The 23,330-nt window shown below is 43.4% G+C and overlaps 2 protein-coding genes and 1 long non-coding RNA gene across 7 annotated transcripts in view; 2 read left to right on the top strand and 1 right to left on the bottom strand.

Moving 5' to 3' along the window:
- Positions 1-14,105, top strand: part of INSYN2B (inhibitory synaptic factor family member 2B) — a 119,353-nt gene extending 105,248 nt beyond the window's left edge. For 3 of the 4 annotated variants that reach the window (XM_004042971.5, XM_063706953.1, XM_055387441.2), the window contains one exon: positions 10,957-14,105. In XM_004042971.5, coding sequence (XP_004043019.2) covers positions 10,957-11,143 — 187 coding nt within the window. In that variant the 3' untranslated portion in view covers positions 11,144-14,105. The remainder of the gene's footprint in view (positions 1-10,956) is intronic. The other variant, XM_063706954.1, reaches the window with a different exon arrangement.
- Positions 1-23,330, bottom strand: part of DOCK2 (dedicator of cytokinesis 2) — a 441,813-nt gene that overhangs the window by 206,420 nt on the left and 212,063 nt on the right. The window lies entirely within an intron of this gene.
- Positions 10-2,082, top strand: LOC129533665 (uncharacterized). The gene is made up of 3 exons (XR_008679972.2): positions 10-155; positions 597-769; positions 1,755-2,082. It is a non-coding gene; the product is annotated as an uncharacterized lncRNA (long non-coding RNA).

Below are 23,330 nucleotides of genomic sequence, written 5' to 3'. Positions count from 1 at the left end.
ACAGTGCTCCCAAAGCGTGGTCATGGACCATCTGCATCAGAACCTCCTGGGTGTCTATGGAAACTGGTTGCTGGGTTTCAGCCCCAAAGCCACTGAATCAGAGAGTGTGGGGTGGAGGATGGGAACCCGCAGTTGCAGCAAGCTCCCTGGGAAAGGTTGGTTCAAATAAAGCTTAAGGATTTTTTTAGGTAAAAAATCAGGGTCTTGAAAGAAGATAGTTGATTTACTAGAAAGTTTTGTGACAACCAGCCCATGAATAAAAAATACTTGCTTGTAAAATAGCCCAGAAAGTAGCTTTAGTTCTTACTATATCTTTGGAAAGATGAATTACCTTTCTGCTTGGCTTTGATTTTAGGGTTAGATGATCATATATAGACCTAATTATATATGTTGGGTAAAGGTGAGAATGGAGGCAAGGGCGAGGGAAGGAAGAGAGAAGAGAGGATTACTCATGGAGCAGGCATATCTTCTGATGCCTCCTGTTTCCAATGAGAAGAGAAAAGGAGTCCCTCTCAGGCCATTCTGGGGCCCAGGCTTGCATTATGCAATACTTAGGAGATTCAGCTGTAACCATTCCTTCCTCCCACCTCTCTCAGTTCCTCAGGCCTCATCTGAGATCAGAAACTGATTGGCCATCCAGGCTGACATTTTTCCTCCAACAAAGGTTGAGAGTAATTAAAGCCTAATTCTGCTCCCTGGCCAAGAGACCAAACGCTAAGAACGGCCCTCTGGTGGGTCCTAGAGGGTCAACAGCAGACACGTGTAAAAGGTGGGTGTCCAAATGCTGACCATTACCACTACATTCCCACTTCAGGATAGGGGTATGGTCACCCCTTGCTTGGGAACCAAGGACCATGCATGAAGCTAAATGCCACGCAGAATCTGCCACCACCACCCGCTCATTTTCCATTTTCTCAAACTCCACAGACCACCGGTTGCTTTTTTTTTTTTTTTTTTTTTTGAGTCAGAGTCTCACTGTCGCCTAGGCTGGAGTGCAGTGGCACAATCTCGGCTCACCGCAACCTCTGCCTCCCAGGTTTGAGCGATTTTTCTGCCTCAGCCTCCTGAGTAGCTGGGATTATAGGTGCCCACCACCACACCCAGCTACTTTTTGTATTATTAGTAGAGATGGGGTTTCACCATGTTGGCCAGGCTGGTCTTGAACCCCTGACCTCAAGTGATCCACCCACCTTGGCCTCCCAAAGTGTTGGGATTACAGGCGTGAGCCACCACACCCGGCCGCTTTTTTATTTTAATCATTATTGATGCATCCACTCATAAATTCTTCTGGACCAGACAGAGAAGAACTTATGGATTCTGTAAAGGAGATTCTCTGCAAGAGCCTCCCTTTGTATCTAGCAACCAGCATTCTCGTTCCTAGCACGTCCCCCTCACAGTTTTCACATTCAGAGTATGACAAGGAGGCTCCCTGGAATGCAGGCCAAAGCCTCACAGCTGTGCACCCTGCAAGAGAAAAGCAAGGGCTTCACATCACTGAGGAGAGAGAGGCTCCAGAGAGCTGTGTGAGCCGCTTGAGGTCACACGGTTGGTGGTCTGGGAGGGCTTCTGGGAGTTTCCTTCTTGGTTAAGCGATTTGGCCACTGAGCTCTGGCCTTGCCTGCCACTCAAAGCTATTACCTAACCAGAGAAAAAGGCATTTCTCTAGAAATGCAATATGCACTCAGTCCTATGGGTTTAGCAGCCAACTTTTCACTTAAATTGTTTAGTATTTTCCTTTCATCTGCTTATGACAGTGTCCCAGCGTGGAGCCAGGTGAACTCTTGAGAACCTTGTCTTCCAGCCACAGTCCTCCCTCTGGCCAGCAATGAAGTCCACAGTAAAAAATGATGATAAAGGCACACAGCATATCTGTTATTCTAGTAATCACAGATGCATTTGCAGCTCTCATCAAATTCCAGTATGGACTGAGCCACACTATTTCAAATGCTGGGCCGTGAACGTCATAGCAATGCCCTCGAGCATCTCCAAAACAACCAATAGCAAACACAGCTTAAATGTCTCTTTGGGAAACAGCTATGAAGTTTGGGGTACATGTAAAATGTAAAAGGTAAAATTTCTCTGAGTCCCAACAGGAGATTCCCAAGACATTTGTCTCTATTCCCTGATTCTCTTGAATGGCTTTACCCCTTTCTTTTTCTCCCTAGAGTGCAAAGGAAAAGAAGCAGGATTTACAGCATCAGCAATTTATCTGTAATAAACAATGAAACCTATTTTAATGCATTAATAGCAAAAGAGGCTGAAACATGCCATAAATATAAAATTACACGAGTTGAATATTTCAGAGGAATAACAAATGAGTGGCTGCTGGCACAGAGGCCACAGGTGATCACAGAGTCATCCGATCTTTATTTCTCCATCAAGTTAGTGTAATAATCATTACCATTTGTTGAATCAGCCACTGCACTAGGCATTTTGCCCAACACTATATGTCTATCGTTTCATTCCAGACTCCTAACCATCCTAAAATGTGGATAAGATTAACATTCCCATTTTACAGATGAGGAAACTGAGGCTCAGAGAGGTTAAGTGATCTGCCCAAGATCCCAGGGAGCCAGGGCTCAAAACTAGGTCCCACTTTCAGAAGACTTTCCTGTCCCTTCCCCTCTTTCCTTGTGACCTGGCATCATCAGTGAATAAGTGTGTTAACTTTCTCGGAGATGATCTACCCTTTCTGAGGGCTTCACACGCAGATCTTACTGGCACAGAGTCACAGAACCCAAAACACAGATTTCTTTCAGATATAGCTATCAGCAGAGATTTCTGCAGCTTGATCCCATTTATATACATGCCAAGAAGAGAACCTGTGATTTTCTGAAGACCCAACAGCAGATAGATGCCCTAGGAGAAGGGGTAGACTTGCCAATTTGAAATAGCTGCAAGTTGTGAAGCACAAAATTAAACCCTATAAAAAATGAGCAAACTTGTCATTAGGAGAAAGTTTTAGGAACAATATCCCTTCCAGGCTGGGGAGAGAAAAACATACAAACTAAAGTTCCTGTGATCTGAGACTGTAATTCTTCCCCAGAGACGCCTTCCAAAGTGTCATGATTTATCCAAATGGACAAGAACCAAACTACTCTCGCTGCATCCATTGATTCTTACAGCTAATTCTTTAAAAGAGAAAGTTGCAGGAGGTCAGTAAATCAGTGGTGCACCTGGGTTCTGTAGAAACAGGGACCACAGAAATGCTCCAACAAGAGATGAAGAAGAAGTGGAGGGGAATTTGGAAGATGGTTGGTCTTCAGGAAGACGCCATGACTCATTCACTTCTCGGCCAACTTGCTTAGAGTGTAGTTGATGGCAGTGGCTTGTCGGCATGTCTCTTTATAAAAGAGCAGGACCCACTGCTGAGAAGGAGGTGCAAAATGGCTCACTGGAGACATCAGCAGGCTACACCAGACCCAAGATTGCTGACCCCAGATATTATCTTTAATAGGCTGCCTCCTTAGAAGGTGAGCACCTTTTTTGGGTATGCAGCCTCCCTCTCAAGGCTGCCCTGAAATTGAGAAAGAGTATTCCAAGGTGGACTGGTCAGCTGGTCCATAAAGCGTCCCCCATGCACCCCAGCCCCAGTTTAGGTCTGGTTCCACAGGGGACTGTGAGGTCATCCAGGAGCACCAGGCCTTGGCCACCACCTCCACCCCCACCACCCTATGTATTTTGCAATCAGAATTTCATACAGATGCAAATTACTATGTTCTTTCAGTCCAGTGCATCTTAGTGTAGAAGCTTTGGGGCTAGACTGTCAGGGTTCGGATTCTGACTCTGTCACTTATATTTACATGCCCTTGGCAGAATATTTAACCCCTCTTTGCCTCAGTTTTCTCATTTATAAAATGAAGGTAATATTATTTATCCCATGGGATTGTGAGAATTCATGAGAGAAGGAGTGTAAACTTGTAGCATAGTGTCTAGCACATAGATTTCATTCCATAAATGACCATCATTCTTTTTATCATAATTATTATTTTTGCCCATTTAAATTACCATGTATCCTAATCTAATGTGGCCCAGGTACTCTCTTTTTGTTTCTTCTCCTTAGAATAAAATGCTGGAAAGAGTTAGGTCCATGGCTAAAACATTTGGTCCTTCTTTAAGCAGAAAAATCAAAGGACTAGGTATCAGGAAACTAGGTGAATAGACTGAATGTTTGTGTACCCTTCAAATTCAGATTAATTCCTAATGCCCCATGTGATGATATTTGGAGGTAGAAACTTTGGAAGGTGATTAGGTCATGAACTTGGAGTCCTCGTGAATGGGATTAGTGCCCTTATAAAGAGAACTCAGAGAGGTCCCTCTCCCCTTTCTGCCAAGTGAGGACACAGCAAGGGAATACAGCTGTCTGTAGACCAGGAAGAGGGCCCTTACCAGACACCCAACTAACAGCACTTTGATTTTCAACTTACCAGCCTCCAGAACTGTGAGAAATAAAATGTATGTATGTATGTATAAGCCACCCAGTCTGTAGTATTTTGTTATAGCAACCCAAGCAGACTAAGACATAGGGTTTAGATTCTGCTTGTAACTTACAGTGTGACTTCCCTTTGCCAACTTGCTTGTCTGTTTAAATGGGCAACAACCTTCCTATCTTCCTGGGCTATCATGAGGATAAAATAAAAACACAGACCTAATGCTAAATGATGAGTTAATGGGTGCAGCATACCAACATGGCACATGTATACATGTGTAACAAACCTGCACATTGTGCACATGTACCCTAAAGCTTAAAGTATAATAATAATAAAATTTTAAAAAATTAAAAAATAAAAAAGAAGAAAAAAACACAGATCTAAAATACTTTGCAAATTCAACAGTTGTATACAACTGAGAGGCTTCTGTTATTTCTTTCTACATCAATTTTTATCTCCTTTTGGCTCACCCAACTTCAGTTTACCCAGCCAAGATCCTGCATCCAGAACCTCGCTCTGTTGTTTGCTCATGAGCTTATCTATTTTTTGCTATTTGTTACTCACTGTTTCTTCTTCCAGCCAAGTCATGACTTGGGGCTCTTGCTGCTTCCAATTACCTAGAAAAACATCTTTCTGCTTTTCTGCTTTTCAGCGAGCATGATGGCTGGAGCACTGATCTGTAAGCCAGATTAGTGAGGTACCCCCAAGAGGGAAACCTGAAAGTTCTTACCATTTCTGGTTTACACATAGCTCACTCTCTAAATGCAATGTGGCTCCGTGTTCAGACATCTCCTTGGATATGAAGGGCTCTAAGGCACCTCAGGCAGTTAACTGAGCATCCCTGAACCACAGGTCCTATGTCCCATGTCCCATGCATCCTCAGGAAGACCAACTCACATACTGTGAATGCCCTGGACTATCTCAAGGGCTCGTGTCCGGAAACTTGCATAGTAACAATTTCTTAACTACTATTTGCCCTCCACTGTAAGCCAGGGTTCTGCAAACTCAGCTCTCTGCACCTGTCTTCCTTCTTACGATCCTGCATGGAATATACAGCATATGTGAAATATGGATGGTGGAAGATGGTAAGGATGGGAGGGTACAGAGAGCAGGTGGAAGCAGTGAAAGCAAGGTGAGGTCAGAAAAGTTATTGGTGTGCTATTTGGATCCTTGAGCTGAAACCCAAAGCAGAGAGTCTCTCCCACTATCTGCAAACAACCCTCTCCTAAGAATTAACTTCAATTTTCACCAAGTTGGCAACTTACTCCTTTTTGCAAGGGGTTGCTGAGCATGGTGTAGTATCTAAGTAGGAAGTAGAAACACATCTTCTCTTTTCTACCCAGCCGCAAGATAAAAAGCAGATGAGAGGGCTCTGTCCCTCCCCATTTATAAGGCAGCTGCCACCAAAGCAAAATATACTCCCTCTCCTCCCTTCCAAACTGTAGTGTGTCAAACGGATGAATAAAAAGAAAAGTGGCAATTTTCCTTTATGTTAATAAATTGCTTTGGCCTAAAAAACATTAATCAATTTCTTTCCGAAGCACATACTCTTCTCCATATTCTGCTATTTGCCTGGCCTTGAAAAGAAAGTTACCTTCAATCCCCTTTAAATTGTTCAAGACCAGTGGGGGCAGTCACAAGAGGGGAGTAGGGAGCTCCCTAAATCCCAGTGATTATAATGAAACCCTGCTGTGTTTCCATAGAAACATAAAGAGTGTATTCTTCCCTGAATGTAGATGGTGGGGAGGGGTAAGGAGTGATGCTGCTGGTAAGGTGTGCAGCTACTGAAGAGCTGAAGGTTGATGCGAGGAGCTGAGATGGGAAGGCAAAGGACCTAGTGAGGAAGAGTGGAGTGGGCCAAGACAGTGTTCCATGTGCAGTGATTTCAGCTGCTATTGCATCCCATCTGCACAGCCAGCCAGCGAGGTAGCTAGTGTAACTCCCAAGTTCAACTGAGCCGTGGGAAGAGAAGAAACTTGCCCAGGGTCACCCAGCCAGGAAGTGCTGCAGCCTCCATTCAAACCCAAGAGCATTCAACTCTGGGGCCCTCACTCCATCCTCTATGTTGGGCTGGGCTTCAAGTTGTGACGGTGAGATAAAGTTTCCGTTCCATCTCCCGGTCTTTTCTACCCAGGCCTGCCAGTTCCATACACATTCTGGAATCATCCAGAGCATTAATATCATTTTCTTTTTGAGATGGGGACAACTCAATCTCTCACCTGGGCTGGAGTGCAGTGGTGCACTCATAGCTAATTGCAACCACAATTTCCTGGGCTGAAGTGATCCTCTCACCTCAGCCTCCCAAGTAGCTGGGATCACAGTTGCACACCACCACACATGGCTAATTTTTTACTTTTTGTAGAGATGGTGTCTCGCTATGTTGCCCAGGTTGGTCTCAAACTCCTGACCTCAAGGAATCCTCCCACCTGGGTCTTTCAAAGTGCTGGGATTACAGGCATGAGCCACTGCGCCCAGCCTATTTTTATTAAACAGGTATTAGGACACTTGTAAATCTTGTCAAACTCAGCTGGTTTGTTGTCATTGTTTGTTTATTTGAATTATGAAGTCAGAGACACTTCACATATAAGGAGAGGAAGGCAGTTGGTGCATGTGTGTATTCATATAATTTGGTGGAAGCATATGGATTAAGAATTGGAAAGTAGGAGTAGTTGAGAGAAATAAGAAGTACATTTTGAAAGCTATTGTTACTTAATCACCTATCTCAAACACACTGGGGACAGTATCCACATCTGTCTAACTTACTGTTGTGTTCCTGGAACCTGGTACAGTGTCAGGCCCAGAGCAGGATGGACTGATGATGGATGGAATGTTTTATACAAGAAAATCTTAGAATCCTAAAATCTTAGAGGGGGTACCCACTCTCTTTGGCTCTATCTGGTACTCTATGATGAAGATTGTTTTTCTGTCACAGTAGGGAGGGCAGGGCTATTTCAGGAGCTAGGAGCATTGTGAATATAGATGTTTCCTATCTGTGAACTATGTGTGTTCCTGGTGCTAGAGGGGCGAGAATCAGAGCTTGCAACTCACCATGTTAAAGTCCTTCCTTGCTGCAATGCAGGGGTTGCCTAGGCTCTCAATCCATCTCCTTCAGTTTCCACTGGGGAGAATGAAGTATAGGTGATGCAGACAGAAACCCACTCCACCACACCCCAGACAAATAGGGGTGCAGTACCAGGTGATGCCTCCTGGAAGAAGAGACTGTGATGTTATGATTATATATGTGTGTATGTGTGCGATCTATGTGTGTGTGGGGGGGATCAATAGATAGAGACAAATAGATGCTAGAGGTAGATAGATAGATAGATGATAGATAATGATAGATGATAGATGGATAGATAACGATAGATGACAGATAGATGATAGATAATAGATACTGATAGATGATAGATACATGATAGATGATAGATGATAGATAGATAAATAGATAATAGATGATAGATTACATAGATGATAGATGGATGGATCAATAGATAGACAGACAGACAGACAGATAGATAGACAGACAGACAGACAGACAGACAGACAGACAGACAGACAGATAGATAGATAGATAGATAGATAGATAGACAGACAGACAGACAGACAGACAGACAAACAGATAGATAGGTTTTCACCCATGGTTCCTGGCTCATAACTCCCATAGCCCTTGTTACAATCTTTTGTTATCATGTTGGGTGAGTTAGGCCTCAGGAGCAGGCCTCAGGAAACAAAGTCTCTTTCTCTGACCTTCTCCTGTCCTCCTGTCACCTGCCTAAGGCCGGAATCTAATCTGATTGTGGGTCAAGAGACTGATTCCAGAGTGGGTCCTGCCCATACCCTGGAGGAATGAGTGCTACACAGGGGGCTGAAGCCCCCACACATCTCTTCATCTGTATCCTTTGCAATATCCTTTATGATACACCAGTAAACGTAAGCAAGTGTTTCCCTGAGTTCTGTGAACCACTCCAGCAAATTAATCAAACCCAAAGAAGGGGTTTTGGGAACCCCAACTTGAAGCCAGTCAGTCAGAAGTTCCAGGGTCCCGGACTTGTAAGTGGGGGGAACAAGGGGGAAGTCTTGTGGGATTGAGCCCCCAATCTATGGAATCTGATGCTATCTCTGGGTAGATAGTACTGGAACTGAATTGGAAGACACCCAACTGGTGGCCACTGCTTGGTAGTGGGGAGAAACTCCCACACATTTGGTCATAGAAGTCTTCTTCTGTGTTGATGGTTGTTGTGGTGTGAGAGCAGAGGAAAAACATGGTTTGAGAGTTTTTCCTGAAATAGAGACTCCTGAAATAGACAGTCAGTATGTGAGTCTGCACATGCCTCTGCCCACTGGCCTGGCAAATTCTGGGCTTTGGCTAGAAGGTCTCTAACAGCTACTGATGCCAGCACTGAGGACACAGATTCACTGGATTAGCAGTGCCAGGAGGCCAGGGAGACTGTCTGCCTACCATTCCTTCCTCAGCAGCCAGAACTGGGCCTGCCACAAAGAAGATGCTCAATAAATGTTTGTCGAGTGACTGGCTGGATACTTGGTGCCTACTCTATGCTGTGTGTTGTATATGCACATGGCATTTAAGCTTCACTGAGATCCTTTGCGTAGGCACTACTCATTTTGCAGATGAGGACACAATAGCCTGGAAGTGGGAAATGACTTCCCCAAGATCTCACAGTGAAACTGTGGAGCTTTGCTTTAAAAACCACAGCCTATGTTTCATCCACAATATAATAATTCAAATTTAATATAATAATGGCCTATAGGTCATCCAGCCAGGATTATGTCCCCATAGAGAGGGCCAGGGAGAACAGAAAGAGAAGGCATGTAAGTGGAGGAGAAGCAAGCCTGGATGAAAAATACAGAAACAAAACAATCAGATACCCTTTCCTAGTGCTCCCTAAGAACTAACACCCCATCAGTCTTGCTATAAAACAGGCCCCCTCGCCCCTCTGACTCTTCAGCCCTGCCTCTTCCATCTCAGAATGCTCAGGGACAAGGCACTCTTTGGGGCTTCATTCGTCATGCATGGCAACGGCAACATGCCTTTGCAGCAGCATGAACTCGGGTCCCCGGCCCTGGGAGGTGACATGGGGAGAGTAAGCAAGGGCAGATGTCCCTTTAATGACAGCTGTTTTCCAGCCCTTGCTGGGTATAAAGGCACTGGCCAGTCATGCCACATCATAAACCAACATGGGGTCTTTGGTCTCCCAGATGCAACATTTCATTTTCCTCCTGGCTAAACAAGGAGAATACACTGTTTTCATGACCACGTTTCCTCCACTTCCCACACTCCCATGCTGGCTCCTCATCCTTGGGCCTTCTGAGACCCCTGGTATGAAACCAGGTAACAAACACATCAAAAAGCTTAAGAGCTTTCTTATAAGCATCTTGGCACTGAAAACTCCTCTGTAAGTAAACCCTCCTCATGGAGGAAAGACAATTAAGGACAGAGGGAACCCGTGCTCAGCCCACAGGGATGTCTAAGAGGATTCATTTTTTCTGCCCCGGCTCTCTGGGTTCTGGGGAGGGTGAGCCAGAGTGAGGAAGCAGGCTGAGAGTCCCTGAGGTCTGCTGGCCTGACTTCCAGACATGCAGAGGTCACAGACAGCATCAGCACCCACTCCCTACAGGCCAGGCTTCTGTTCAACGCCCACCCCCCCCTGACCTCAGGGATCCCTGGTCTGCGACAGGTTCACTTTTACCTCCTCAATGTTTGTGATAATCAGCACGGGACAATGCAGTCCATATGTTAATGACACCAAAACACACAAGTAAAATAGCCAACAACAACAACAACGAAAAAGAGGTTGGGAATGTCCATCCATCAGTAGAGGAATATTTAAATACATTGTATTGAGGAATACTACAAGGCAGTCTTACATGTAAAGCTCTCCAAGATATATCTTGAAGTTGAGATGCAATTCAAAGAGCAAGACGTAATATATTGGTAGAAATTATGTTAATGATGATGATGATAGCGGTAATAGAAGCTAACACATACGGAGGACTTAGCACACGCCAGGCACTACTCTGAGCATTTTATTTATATTATCTCAGTTTACACACATTAATTCCAAAGAAAGCCTTTGAGATAGGTGCTCTTATTACCTCCATTTTACAGATGATGAAACTGAGCTGTCAGTTTTCTTGTCTGTTCCTCTGCATTATCTCAGTTTTTTAATAATGAGACAGTTTTCATGCATAACACATGCCAAAACCCCATTAATGATTAAGAGAGAGACTGGAGCCAATATTTACAGAACACTTGCCATCAGGTCTCACTGACCTTTAATAACATCCCTGTAAGGAAGGCATTACAGGTGCCAATTCAATCAATGAAGAACTAGAGGTTCAGAGAGGTGGCATCACTTTCCCAAAGTCAAACAGCCAGTAGGTACCTAAGGATCTAGGATATGATCCCAAAGCTCATGCTCTTCCATATTAGTTGGGGCTGAGTGATGCTAAATCAGTCTGTGCTGATTTGAATTTACTTTCCTTCCTTCCTCTCTGTGTTTTTCAGTGTAGAGTATGATTTTCGGCAGCAGGAAGGCAGGTTCCATGAAGTTTTGCAGAGTCTGGAGGAAGCAGAGCCAGTTGAGGAGGCATCGCCCCCACCAAAGTCCCCAGCAGAACCCCCAGCCCCGGAAAAGCAGGACTTAAGGCGGAAAACCAAGAAGGTGAAAAAGAAATGCTTCTGGTGGATCTGAGCTGGTTGGGACCATCCCCCAGCCCCCTAACTCCACGTACTTCCCTGAGATGGGAAATCCACTGCACTTAAGGCCTGCCCTGCTTCTTTGCAAAGGCCGTGGGCTGTGAGCCCCTTGGCCTGTGAAACAGAAGAGCCTTGGAGCTGATGTAGCCGCTGCTGGACACCTGACCACCATCCTTACCTGAGTGCGTGCGACTGCTTGCTGAGGGCTTCACGGACACTAGAGTGACCACTTGCCAAGTTCCCTGTCACACTCAGCCAGAACTCATGCTGAGTTGTAAGTCCAGATTCCCACCATGAGCAAAACCCCACACTACACCTTCTAACACCTCCAAGATGTCAAGCACTTCCGTCCCATCCTGGGTTCATAAACCCAAAAGAAAAAAATAGTGTTGTGCAGAGCTGGAAGATAGAGGGAGGTTATAGGTTATAAGCAGGTACCATAGAAAAAAATGAGATAAACTGGCAGTTTTCTAAGATATCAGCATACATAATAAGCACAAGAGAAGTGGGCAGGGCATAAAATGCTTATGCAAGATCACCCTAGTGTGTTGGGTTGTTTTCCTTTTTAATTAGCCCCTTGATCCCAAATTAAGGCTCTGTCATCTCATGGTGCATGCACCTTTCTGCCTGTGGCAGAGTCAGGCCACCCCGGGGTATAAACTTGTTGGTGTGGCTGTGCTGGATAAGTGTAATTCAAAGAGGATTTCAGCAGTTGTAGCTGTTCCAGGGCCCACCCTAAACTATCATGCTTCTTCTCTGCCTGGGGCCTGAGACCACCTGGCAAATGGGTGGAATCTGTTTTCAGTGTGAACTTTAAGACTCCATAGTTAACTTACCTGCAATATTTAAAATCATGAGATCCAGCAACCTGTCCGTCAGTTACATCTTATGAGTAACATAGATAAGGCTAAGATAAAACATAACACTGTTTCTCATCCCTTCATCCCAGAAACAGCCGTGTAGATAGGTTCAAACATATATTAATCGACACAGTCTCCCTTCCTGGTGACCAGGCAATGGTCACCTGATTGAAAAACTAGCAGGACTATGGATGAGGATATAGTTTTTTCTATTTGAGGTTTAAATATCTTTCTATCCCAAAGTCTGAGTTATTCAAGGTCTGGCTCATTCTGTTGACAAGACCTGCATACATGTGGATCCAGTCAAACTTGCATGGCTGAACAAACTACTAAAGTAATATAATTAAGTAATTGCTATATACTCTTGTGGACGAGGGGTAGGATGGAAAGGCTCAGATTCCTTCTGGTTGAATTAAATTCTCTATCAGCATGTGGTTACATTGACATTGCTAGAAAGGGAGCCTGAAACTAAACATACATTAAACAAAGAAGGTATTTTGTAATTCCCTTGGCTGAAGATCCAGTGTCTAAGCTAGAATCTTTGCAGAGCACAGCATCCTGTGTGTTCGTGGGATGTACCTACCCCACTGCAAATTGAGCCTAATTGAGCAAACCACTCCGATGGTTTCACCTTCCCCTGTCATAGTGATGCAGTGCACAAAGCTATTTCAGTGAGAATGAAAGGGAAATTTGGCAAGAAATATCAGCTTGCACTATTTAAGTCTTGGAATGTCATTCAAGATGTTCTTGTTCTGTTTCTAGTGTAATGCTTAAGCCCACAGAATCAGACAGGAATATATAACGTCATGTTAGAATTAAGATAAATACACTTGTCATACTTAAGAAGCCACATTTCAATAAGATATGCTACCACTGGCTAAAAGCCACAGATTTTTTTTTTCCTGTATCCATACGATCAACTGTCAGTTGGCCCCAGCAATGGAAAAGAACAGAATAGAGGATAATCCAATAAAGTGAAATCATTTGGGACCTCTTATGTAATTTTATCTTGTAGTAGAGCTTCCATCTTAATTTGCTTTTCTTACGCTAATTTCATGTGAATTTATATTCTCGGGCATCATGCTAGAATGTAAATAACCCTGTTCCCAGAATTAAGAGATCCAGGCAACCAAGCAGTCTATACCACTAGCCTTTGGCAAATGGCTTAAATTTCCCGGCCTGTTTGTCCATTCTTGAATACAGATAAGAACATATGCTTTCCTACTTTATAAACTCTTAGCACATTCCACATTATGTGAGCTGAGTGACTCAGAGCTGAGCTGGATTACTGGCCAAAGTTAGCCTGGCAAGATAAAGAGATGTTTGAGGTACCTCACACAAAATTAATAAGCTCATGTGGCCATAGATATGTTTCCAGTTGAGGCCCTCACATGAACCCTTAACTGAATTAAATAAAACTGGGACTAGAAAATGTTGACATTTTCTGCACTTCCCCAACAAAAAAAAAAAAGAAAGAAAGAAAAGAAAAAAAAAAGAAAATGTTGACATTTCTAGAAATACAGCCAAACAAGGCTATACTGATTCTACACCAAAGCACAACACCGCATTGCTTGGGCCACTGACCTGAAACTGGGAAGGAGTTCTCTTCTGAAAAATTGATATTTAAAATCATTATGAGGAAATAGGATTCCATAAACATTTTCCTGATGAACAAAAATGATCGTCTCTATGTTTAAAACACCACACACACATATACCAAAACTGCATACTCACTTATTCATGTGAAAATCACTGCTTCTTTGTAAAATATTATGTAACATCTACCATGATATTCTACAGAAATGCTGTACTTGAGGTTATCTGGTTTGCTGGAGAGATATTAACTTAGGAAAAATTACTTTTATAAAATTGAAAGGAAAAAGACCAATACATCAACTTCAATTGCAGGAGTTTATGTAGCTGCTTTCTCTGTAGTTTAAAAAGCAATGCATAAATACGTACTCACTATCCTTGGAACTTAATACCAGCTCATCTATAGAGCACCTTCTTAAAGACGATGTACTGATGTAAGGTTTTGTAAATTTCTAAACTGTTTTAAATGGGATATTATCTTTTGCAATAAACTTACATATTTTTTCTAGGTTTTAAGACTCCATTACTAGCTTGGGTTGATTTCGGTTATAAAATGTATGCTTAAGAAGGACACCTCAATGGTCCTAAGGGCAAGTATGGCTTTCATTATAATTGCTTCTATATATTTCTAAGGGAAATAAATAAAGAGCAGATTCAGAACTTAGTGTCACGATGATCACATGAAGCCCCGTGTGTCCCGTGAGTGAGGGAGGCAGCATGAATCAATGGAGAGCTGCTCCCAGCCTCATTCCCATGGATGCACAGGCATGATTTGTATCATTATGCTCAGACAGCTGAACTCTAATTTATCCAGTACTTCTCTTTATTTCCCACTTAATTTTTTTCCTTAAAAGGAAAATTTATATCGCCAATGTGAAGAAAAACAATATCATGTTCCAAAAATAGAATATGAAATAAAAATATCTTATTAAATTCTTGCTAAACCCTGTTGCTATTGAGGCTGCTAAGCCTGAGATCAGCTCTCTGTTAAGACGGGATATTAGCAAATATTCAACACACACTAAAGCCACATTCACACCAAGCCCATTTTCTACTTGACTAAACAGGATGTTTGAGAGAGAACTGAAAAGAAAACAACTTTCCTGTCATGTGATTCAGTATTCCTTTTCCTGCCTTCTCCACGAACCATCTAAAACCAGCTTGGGTTTACACCTGGAGAGTGAGTCTCCCACTTTGGGAAACATCAATTTAGAGAAACAATAACAAAAACAAACCCTGGACATAGAATCAGAAGTCTCGGGTTTGACAGCAGTCTGCTACCTTATTTTTGCTGCATAAACTTGAGCAAGTTACTTAGTTTCTGTGAGCCTCTGATTCCCCTGATATACCCCCTGCCTCCCAAGAGTGCCTTGACAATGAACTGAGTGACAGCCAAGAGCACAATGTAGGGTACACATTGGGCCAGGTGCTCAACAAGCACATATTCAGTCATTTGTGGATTGAAGTAAATTGGGAGAGAGAAAGGAAGATACCTCCGTGAAGCTGCAGTGGTTTTCAGAAACAGGTTTTTCTCGGGGCAAGGGAAGAACACTTTCTGTGGGCACGATGGCTCACACCTGTAATACCAACACTTTGGGAAGCCAAGGTAGGAGGATTGCTTGAGCTCAGGAGTTTGAGACCAACCTGGGCAAAGTAGTGAGACCCCGTCTCTAAAACAATTAAAAAGTTAGTCAAGAGTGTGGCTCGCACCTCTGGTCCCCACTACTCAGGAGGCTGAGGCAGGAGGATAGCTTAAACCCAAGAGGCCTGGAGTTAGCTGTGACCATGCCACTGCACTCCAACCTAGGTGACAGAGCAAGAGTCTGTCTCAAAAAAAAAAGGATCCACCAGAAACCATGACAATGAATGTTAAGTAATAAAGTCACCCATGATCCAAAAGAGCACATGGGCACATAAAATACAGCACAGCACTCTGGGAATTAAAGATTCTTGTTGTGTGGAATCAAATATCCTAGAGGTGAAAGAGACTTTAAGAGCCAGGTCCCTTCCATTTTAAGCACAAGTCAATTAAGGAAGGCCAAATGATTTGTCCAAGGGCTTATAGCAATCCTGTGGGGAAGTAGGTGTTGGGAGCAATGTGGTTGGTGGGTGGAATGTGTGAGGGGCCAGGGCCATTCCAGGAAGCATGAGGCTAGACTTGAAACCCGTTCTTACCTTCATTAGCTGAGCTGAATCCTCAATATAACCTTCACTTGAAAAGGCTCTCATTTTAAGCTGCTCAAGGCAACTTGCTGTATGCTAAAAATGTATTTCTTTTTATAAATGCCAAGAAACAAAGATGTTTTATGATCACTACGCCCATCAAGCATTGCTTGCAAGAAAAAGTGCGGGGGACAAATCCTAATCCAACACTGTCAGCATTCAGCACAAACCACATTTGACTGATTTAATGAACATAATCCCATTTTTGAGTACTTTCACCTCAACTTCCTCCCCATCTTCTTTTCACCAATTTACAGTCTAAATTTCTATGGACCATATCATACCACCCCTACTCCTGAGGTTTTGCAAATGTCTAATTTCTCTCTGCCTCCTACAGAACTCTCAGCCCATAAAGAGCAGGGATGCATCCGTTGGCAACACACAGAGTTTGGTTCTCTCATTGCCAGACTAAGCCAAGTTCTCAGGTCAGCGTGCCTCTCCACTGTGGGCATCCTGTTCTAAACCCACTTCATTTCTCAACTGGCCTCTGCAGGAACCTCCCCAACAGGTCTCCCCACATGCAATCTCTTCTTTTATACTTATTTTTTAAATATATTTTGAAACAGGGTCTCACTCTGTCACCCAGGCTGAAGTGCAGTGGCACTATCATAGCTCACTGCAGCCTAAAACTCCTAGGCTCCAGCAATCCTGTCACCTCAGCCTCCCCAGTAACTGCGACTACAGGTGCTTACCACCACAACCCACTAATGTTTTTTTTAAAATAATTATTTTCTGTAAAGACTGAGCCTTGCTATGTTGTCCAAGCTGGTCTCAAACTCCTGGCTCAAGCAATCCTCCTGCCTCCCAAAGTGCTGGGATTACAGGTGCATGACACCGTACCCGGCCCCTCTCTCACTTCTCAAATATCTTCTTCACATAGCAGCCAAAGCAATCATTGCAAAATTTGGATGGGAATAACATTACACTCTGACTTAGAACTGTTCAGTGGCTTCCCAATATACTTAGGAAGTAAGACTAGGTATGTTGCTCTGGCCCGAAGCCCTGCACATCCTGCCCTACCTCTCCTGTAAGCTCCCACCACAGGCCCTTCCGGTGTTTGTCTTCCAGTCTCAGCCAGCCTTCTTGGCTTTCTTGGACCTACCATGCCTTCAGTCCCTGAAGGCTCCTGTTCCTCCTGCCTTCAATACTCCCCACCTACACCACCCTCCCTGCCCAGCAGCTCTGTTGGGGTTTCCCAGGTCATGCCTCCCATGGCTACCACCAACTCAGCCCAGACCATGCCAAATACCCCTCTTAGACATTTGCCTGGCACAAGGGACCTTACCATCGAAGTCCTTGGTGCAGTTGTCCTTGTACATATATCTGCGTCATTCTTTGATCAAGGTATCTATCTAGACTGAAGTCTTCCTAAGGAAGCCATCTCGCTTATTCTTGCTTGCCTTTGTATCTCCATCATGTACCACCATGGGGTTTAAATACTCATTGCAGAAATAAATTATTGAGTACATTAGATTCAGTGGGCATACACCAGTTTATCCCTGGTCCTTCAGTCCTCATATTAGGATGGTACCATAGTGAGTACAGTCCCGAATGATATATGGTATAAATCTATACATAAAGAAACAACTCTCTATCCTCATTCTGCTCCCCACCAAAACCAAAAGTATCTTCAGAAACTTAACACTTATCAAATATAAAACCAACGTATATAAACAGAATACTTATCTTTTTAATTGAGAATATCTGCATTCAAGTTATTTCATAGTATATTCCCAAAATGATTGATGGATTATTTAATTCCTAGAATTAAATGATCTATTATTGTGGTTTTGGTTTATGTACATGTGATTTTCTTTTTTCTTTTTTTTTTTTTTAGTTTTGTTCCCAGAACTAATAACCAGTCTTCTCAAAAGAGAAACTTAAGTCCCTGAGGAATAGAAAGAGCAATTTTTCCATCTTCTCACCATCATGCCCTAGTCTCAGCTCTTTATAGAAATTAGGGTCTGCCACTGGTAATATGCCCAAGGCTTCTAACTCTCCTGAGGTCTACATGGCATTCAGGACCCAGGAATAAAAAGACACTAATGTTTGCTCCCAGTACCCTTCCCCCTGCCAAGATCTTTGTCCTGAATATTGATGGTCCAGTTTAATATTGTTTCAGAATAAATTGTCATCATAAGTAAACCCAATGCATTCTGCACATTTTACCAGATACTGCCTTACCATATCAAAGAGTAAATGACTTTTGAAATTAAAGCAGATTGTTGACTATTTTCCCTGTAATGTTTCTATTAAAATGCCGGAATTTATTACATGTGACCTAGTCCATTCTGGAGAAAATGCAATTTAAGAGACAAGGTCTAACTAAAGGAAAATTTTGGGCAAAGCATTTTGCCTTGGCTCAAAGCAGAACTAAAATGAAAAGACAGTAAAATCGCACCAAAAGATTATTTGCTTGGAAGCAAATAAGAGTTCTATTATCATAAATGGCTTTCACAAATTCTTAGAATCCGTAAGTATACTATATTAGATTTTACTCAAATGAAACCCATATGTTTGCTCCTGACAAAAACCTTTATTTCTTAAATCATTAGTTAAACATGGTGACCTCTACTTGGTGCTTCATCTTGGTTTCCCAGGTAGCAGACACACTGCTATGATACCCTGGTTATGCTGACAGAAAAGCTTTCTTGCTCATGAACCAAGTGCTGAGTCATGTTAACTGCTGAACTTGAGAGTGATTCACACAGTGTTTCCACTGAGCACACCAAGCCTGATGAAATTCAATTCTACAAACAGAAATCACGGATGGGTGATGGAGGTGATGAGAAGTTACTTGCTGGTGTCATTGTCTTTGGTGTGCTTTTTTGTTTTAAAATAAAAAACAATATACCTTCAGTAGCTGAAAGTCAGGGATCAAAGGGAACAAAATCAAAGCAACACAAAACATCAGCACTCATAAACTCAGGCTGCTGACCTGGAGTGGGTTTCAAGGATTGAAGCTCTACCTCCTCTCCACTAATATGTACCCCTCGGCTCCAAAAATCTCAGATGAACCTCAGTCTGTATTCACTTTTTTCAGTAAACAGTCATCAAGCCCCTTATCTCTGCCAGGTGAGGTGCCAAGGACACTGAGGGGAAAATGCAGTGCAGACACTACCCTAGTACCAAAGAGCTCAGGGGCTGGTGGGCAGCTTCTGACAATAAGCAGGTGTCTTTTTCTGATTCACCCCACCTGAATGTCACATTGCCTCCTTTTGAACCCATCCAAATGCTATTCTTGTATTCTGATATGGTTAGGCTTTGTGTCCCCACCCAAATCTCATCTTGAGTTGTAATCCCCAGATGTTGACAGAGAGACCTGGTGAGAGGTGATTGGATCATGGGGCCAGTTTTCCCCAGGCTGTTCTCATGATAGCAAGTGAGATCTCATGAGATCTGATGGTTTTATAAGAGGCTCTTCCCCCTTCGCTCCTCACTGCTCTCTCTCTCTCCTGCTGCCATGTGAAGAAGGTCCTTGCTTTCCCTTTGCCTTCTGCCATGATTGTAAGTTTCCTGAGGCCTCCCCAGCCACATGGAACTGTGAGTAAATTAAACCTCTTTTCTTTATAAATTAGCCAGTCTCGGGTATGTCTTTATCACAGTGTTAAAACAGACCAATACATATTCTCTTGTGGCTCTTTCTCATTACCTTCCCCTTTTCCCACCATACGTTAAACTCCGAGAGTAGGAGCAGCTTTCCTCATCTTGTAATGTCCAAATCCAGGAAGTGTTGTCTAGTTTAATTGAAAGACTTCACCATTGGGATCCTTGGTCTCTTACATGTAGACCCCTGCACTGTTCTTCAACATCTATGTTCTCTTACCATTTTCCACCCCCTCACAGCTGCCTGGGGCCTCTCTCTAAGACACACATCTAGCAGTGTCATTCCCTGGTTTTTATATCTCTAGTTGCATCCCACTACCATCCTAGAGCATAAAAATTCCTTCCCCTACAAATAAGTCTCCTTATAATCTAACGCCATTCTAGTGCTTATAGCCTAACTTCCTACTGGTCTACTTCCCCCAACCCCATCTCCTTGCCACTTTCCAAAAAGTCAGAGGCTGCTACATATCAGTAACTTTGCAAATTCTGTTTTCCCTACCAGGGACACTATTCCATTACCTATCTACCACAGGAAATAATTTTAATTTAGAGGAAAGAAAAGGAGAGTCGCATTATTACTACTGATAGTGATAATATAAACTCTAGTTTCTTGAAGTTACAATGAGCTGTTACTAAAGGCTTTGCCTGCATTATCTCATTTATTCTTCAAAAAAATTACCACAAGGTAGTTTATGATTACCCCCATTTTCCAGAAGAGCAAATGGAGGCTTTGGGGGAGATAAGTAATCTGTCAGAGTACACAGGTAGGAGGTGGTGAAGGCTGGAGTTCTTTGAGGGTCTGCCAAGCTTGGGAGCCTGGGCTCCTAACTCCGATGCCAGACAGTAAGTTGCAATTTAAATGTCACCTCCTCTCTATAACTTTTTCTGGTCATCCCCCGTTGCTGCCATGGAATTAGTCACTCCATCCTCCAAGTACCCAGAGCACATTGTGCAGGCTGCCACTTTTCATATTATATTGACATTTCTTTTGTCAATCTCTCATGCTCATCACCACCAGAAAGAAAATTCTGGGGGGACACAATTGTCATTTCCATCTCTGGGACTCTCCAAGGGCTTCTCAAATTGCCTGAGATGCTGTAAATACTTTGTATATGTTTATTGAATGAATTGGGAGAATATATGACAATGGAGACATTTCAAGGAAAAGCAGTCCAGGGGAAGAGAGACAGACCAGGACAGGCTGGGGGTCCTGACTTCTGCCCCTGACTTTCTGCATAATTTTGAACAATATCTTCACCTCCACACATCACCTCTATCATTAAAATGAAACCCTGTGCCTCTCTGGCTTTACAGACTGTTCAGAAGAAAAGTGAAATTATATACATGAAAGTGTTACAGGGCTGGGCATGGTGGCTCACACCTGTAATCCCAGAACTTGGGAGGCTGAGGCAGGCAGATTACTTGAGGTCAGGAGTTCAAGGCCAGCCTGGCCAATGTGGTGAAACCCCGTCTCTACTAAAATACAAAAATTAGTAGGGCATGGTGGTGGGCACCTGTAATCCCACTTACTAAGGAGGCTGAGGCTCAAGAATCCCTTGAACCTGGGAGGTGGAGGTTGCAGTGAACTGAGATCATGCCACTGCACTCCAGCCTGGGCAACACAGTGAGACTCTGTCTCAAAAAAAAAAATGTTTCAGTAAGTTTGACTGTCTCCTTAATTCCTATTTTCAAAGAAATAGTGTCAAAGTTGTTTTTGGCTGGGCGCAGTGGCTCACACCTGTAATCCCAGCACTTGGGGAGGCCGAGGTGGGCGGATCACGAGGTCAGGAGATTGAGACCATGGTGAAACCCCGTCTCTACGAATAACACAAAAAATTAGCCCAGCATGGTGGTGGGCGCCTGTAGTCCCAGCTACTCAGGAGGCTGAGGCAGGAGAATGGTGTGAACCTGGGAGGCAGAGCTTGCAGTGAGCCGAGATTGCACCACTGCACTCCAGCCTGGGTGACAGAATGAGACTCTGTCTACAAAAAAAAAAAAAAAAAAAAAAAAAAGTTGTTTTTCCTGATTATAGAAGGAAAGTGAAATTGTTTTAAAAGTAAAACTCCAGAAATATGCAAGTCATGTTTCCTTTAAGCAGAAGATACTAACACAATGTGAGCCTTAGAACATGTTCTGAGCTCTGGGAGATCGAGGCCCTCTGGTGAGGGGCCATATTTCTTTCCCCTCCTTGAACTTCAGTTTCCTTGATGACTTTATTGTTATTATTGTTGTTGTCGTTGTTGTCCTTGCTGCTTCATTCCTGCAACCCTCTCTCTACATAGAATTCACAGAATAGTCTTGTGTTGTTAAAAATCATCATAAATATCATTTAATGGCTACACAAATGCATCACTGCATGAATGTAACATAAATCTGGAAAAATGGGTTTTGATTTTGAAGGATCATTTGACAGAATTGATTCCTTTGAGTCACTTAAAGCCAGTGCCCTGGACGGGGGTGATGGGCCTGAGATTTGTGAGAAAGCCTATTTCATTAGCAGTTGTTCCAACAGGATTTTCCCAGGGGCAGTGGATTAGTCCATTTTCCTGCTGCTAAGAAACACATACCTGAGACTGGACAATGTACAAAACAAAGAGGCCTATTGGACTTACAGTTCCACTTGGCTGGGGAGGCCTCACAATCATGGTGGAAGATAAAAGGCACATCTCACATGGTGGCAGACAAAAGCGCGCTTGTGCAGGGAAACTCCCCTTTTTAAAGCCATCAGATCTCATGAGACTTATTCACTACCATGAAAACAGCACGGAAAAGACCTGCCTGGCTGATTCAATTACCTCCTACCAGGTCCCTCCCACAACACATGGGAATTCAAGATGAGATTTGGGTGGGGACACAGCCAAACCATATCAGGAATTGTCAGACCCTCAACGACACCCCCAGGGAAGGACACTCATGATAGGATTTCTCCTTCCAATGTGCGTTCCAGGCCTTCACAGCAGACACAGTGTGCCTTATTGTATTTCACAGAGGCTTTCTTCACAGCCCAGCCATAGCAACAGCTGAACATTACTTCACAAATCCAGGAAAGATTGAAAGGCAGGCCTGTAAAATAATTTGTAATCTTATTCCTGACACTTGTGTCAAAGCAGGGAGACGAGCCCACAAGAGGAATAATAATGGCTATTATTAACCAAGGGCCTACTATGTGTTAAGCCTTGTGAAGTGAGCTTCAAACATGTTTTTATTCAGTCTTCACCACAAGCTTGGCAGGTAATGACCATTACTAGCCCCACTTTACAGAGAAGCAAAATGGGGATCTGCACTGTGAAGAGACTTTCTAGCTGTGGAACGAGGAGACCTCCTCCCTTCTTGAGGAAAGGAGGACACTGGCTCCCAGCCTGTCAACTCCTTTCAAACCACATAGCTTGTCCCCAGTTCCACAGCACTTGGAAAGCAATGTCAGGGATGGAGGTACTCAGCCAATGCCCAAATGGCAGATATGCTGTTTCTCAAATTCTCCAAGGACAAGAAAAAGCTGGCCTCTCTTCCACTGCCAGGAAATAGAACAAGAGATACAGTGGAGTCTTACCTTTAAGAAGACGCTTAAAATTACTTGTCTCAAATCAGATTTGTCCAGCTCCACTAACAGAAGCTGAAAGGCACCGAGATATTTGGAGGTAATTTCATTAGGATTTGATGATGGACCAGTCATTCTTCTGTGTGACTGCATTTCCCAGCACTTGCTGAACAATCTCCAAACTCTATTTCTCTCTCTTTCCCTCTCTCTCTCTGTGCTGACAGCTGCAGTCCCTATGTGGCCAATGAAGGCCCCAGCTTTGGCACCAGCTTCCCCAGGGCCTGAACTTACCTACTCTGCAGAAACACGAGGCATGGTGATATGGTTTTGCTGTGTCCCCACCCAAATCTCATCTCGAATTG

The sequence above is a fragment of the Gorilla gorilla genome, chromosome 4 (genome assembly GCF_029281585.2).
Source record: "Gorilla gorilla gorilla isolate KB3781 chromosome 4, NHGRI_mGorGor1-v2.1_pri, whole genome shotgun sequence".
NCBI classification, from domain to species: Eukaryota; Metazoa; Chordata; class Mammalia; order Primates; family Hominidae; genus Gorilla; species Gorilla gorilla.
Note: the sequence above shows the minus strand (reverse complement) of the source record. Positions and strands in the feature narration are given on the sequence as shown.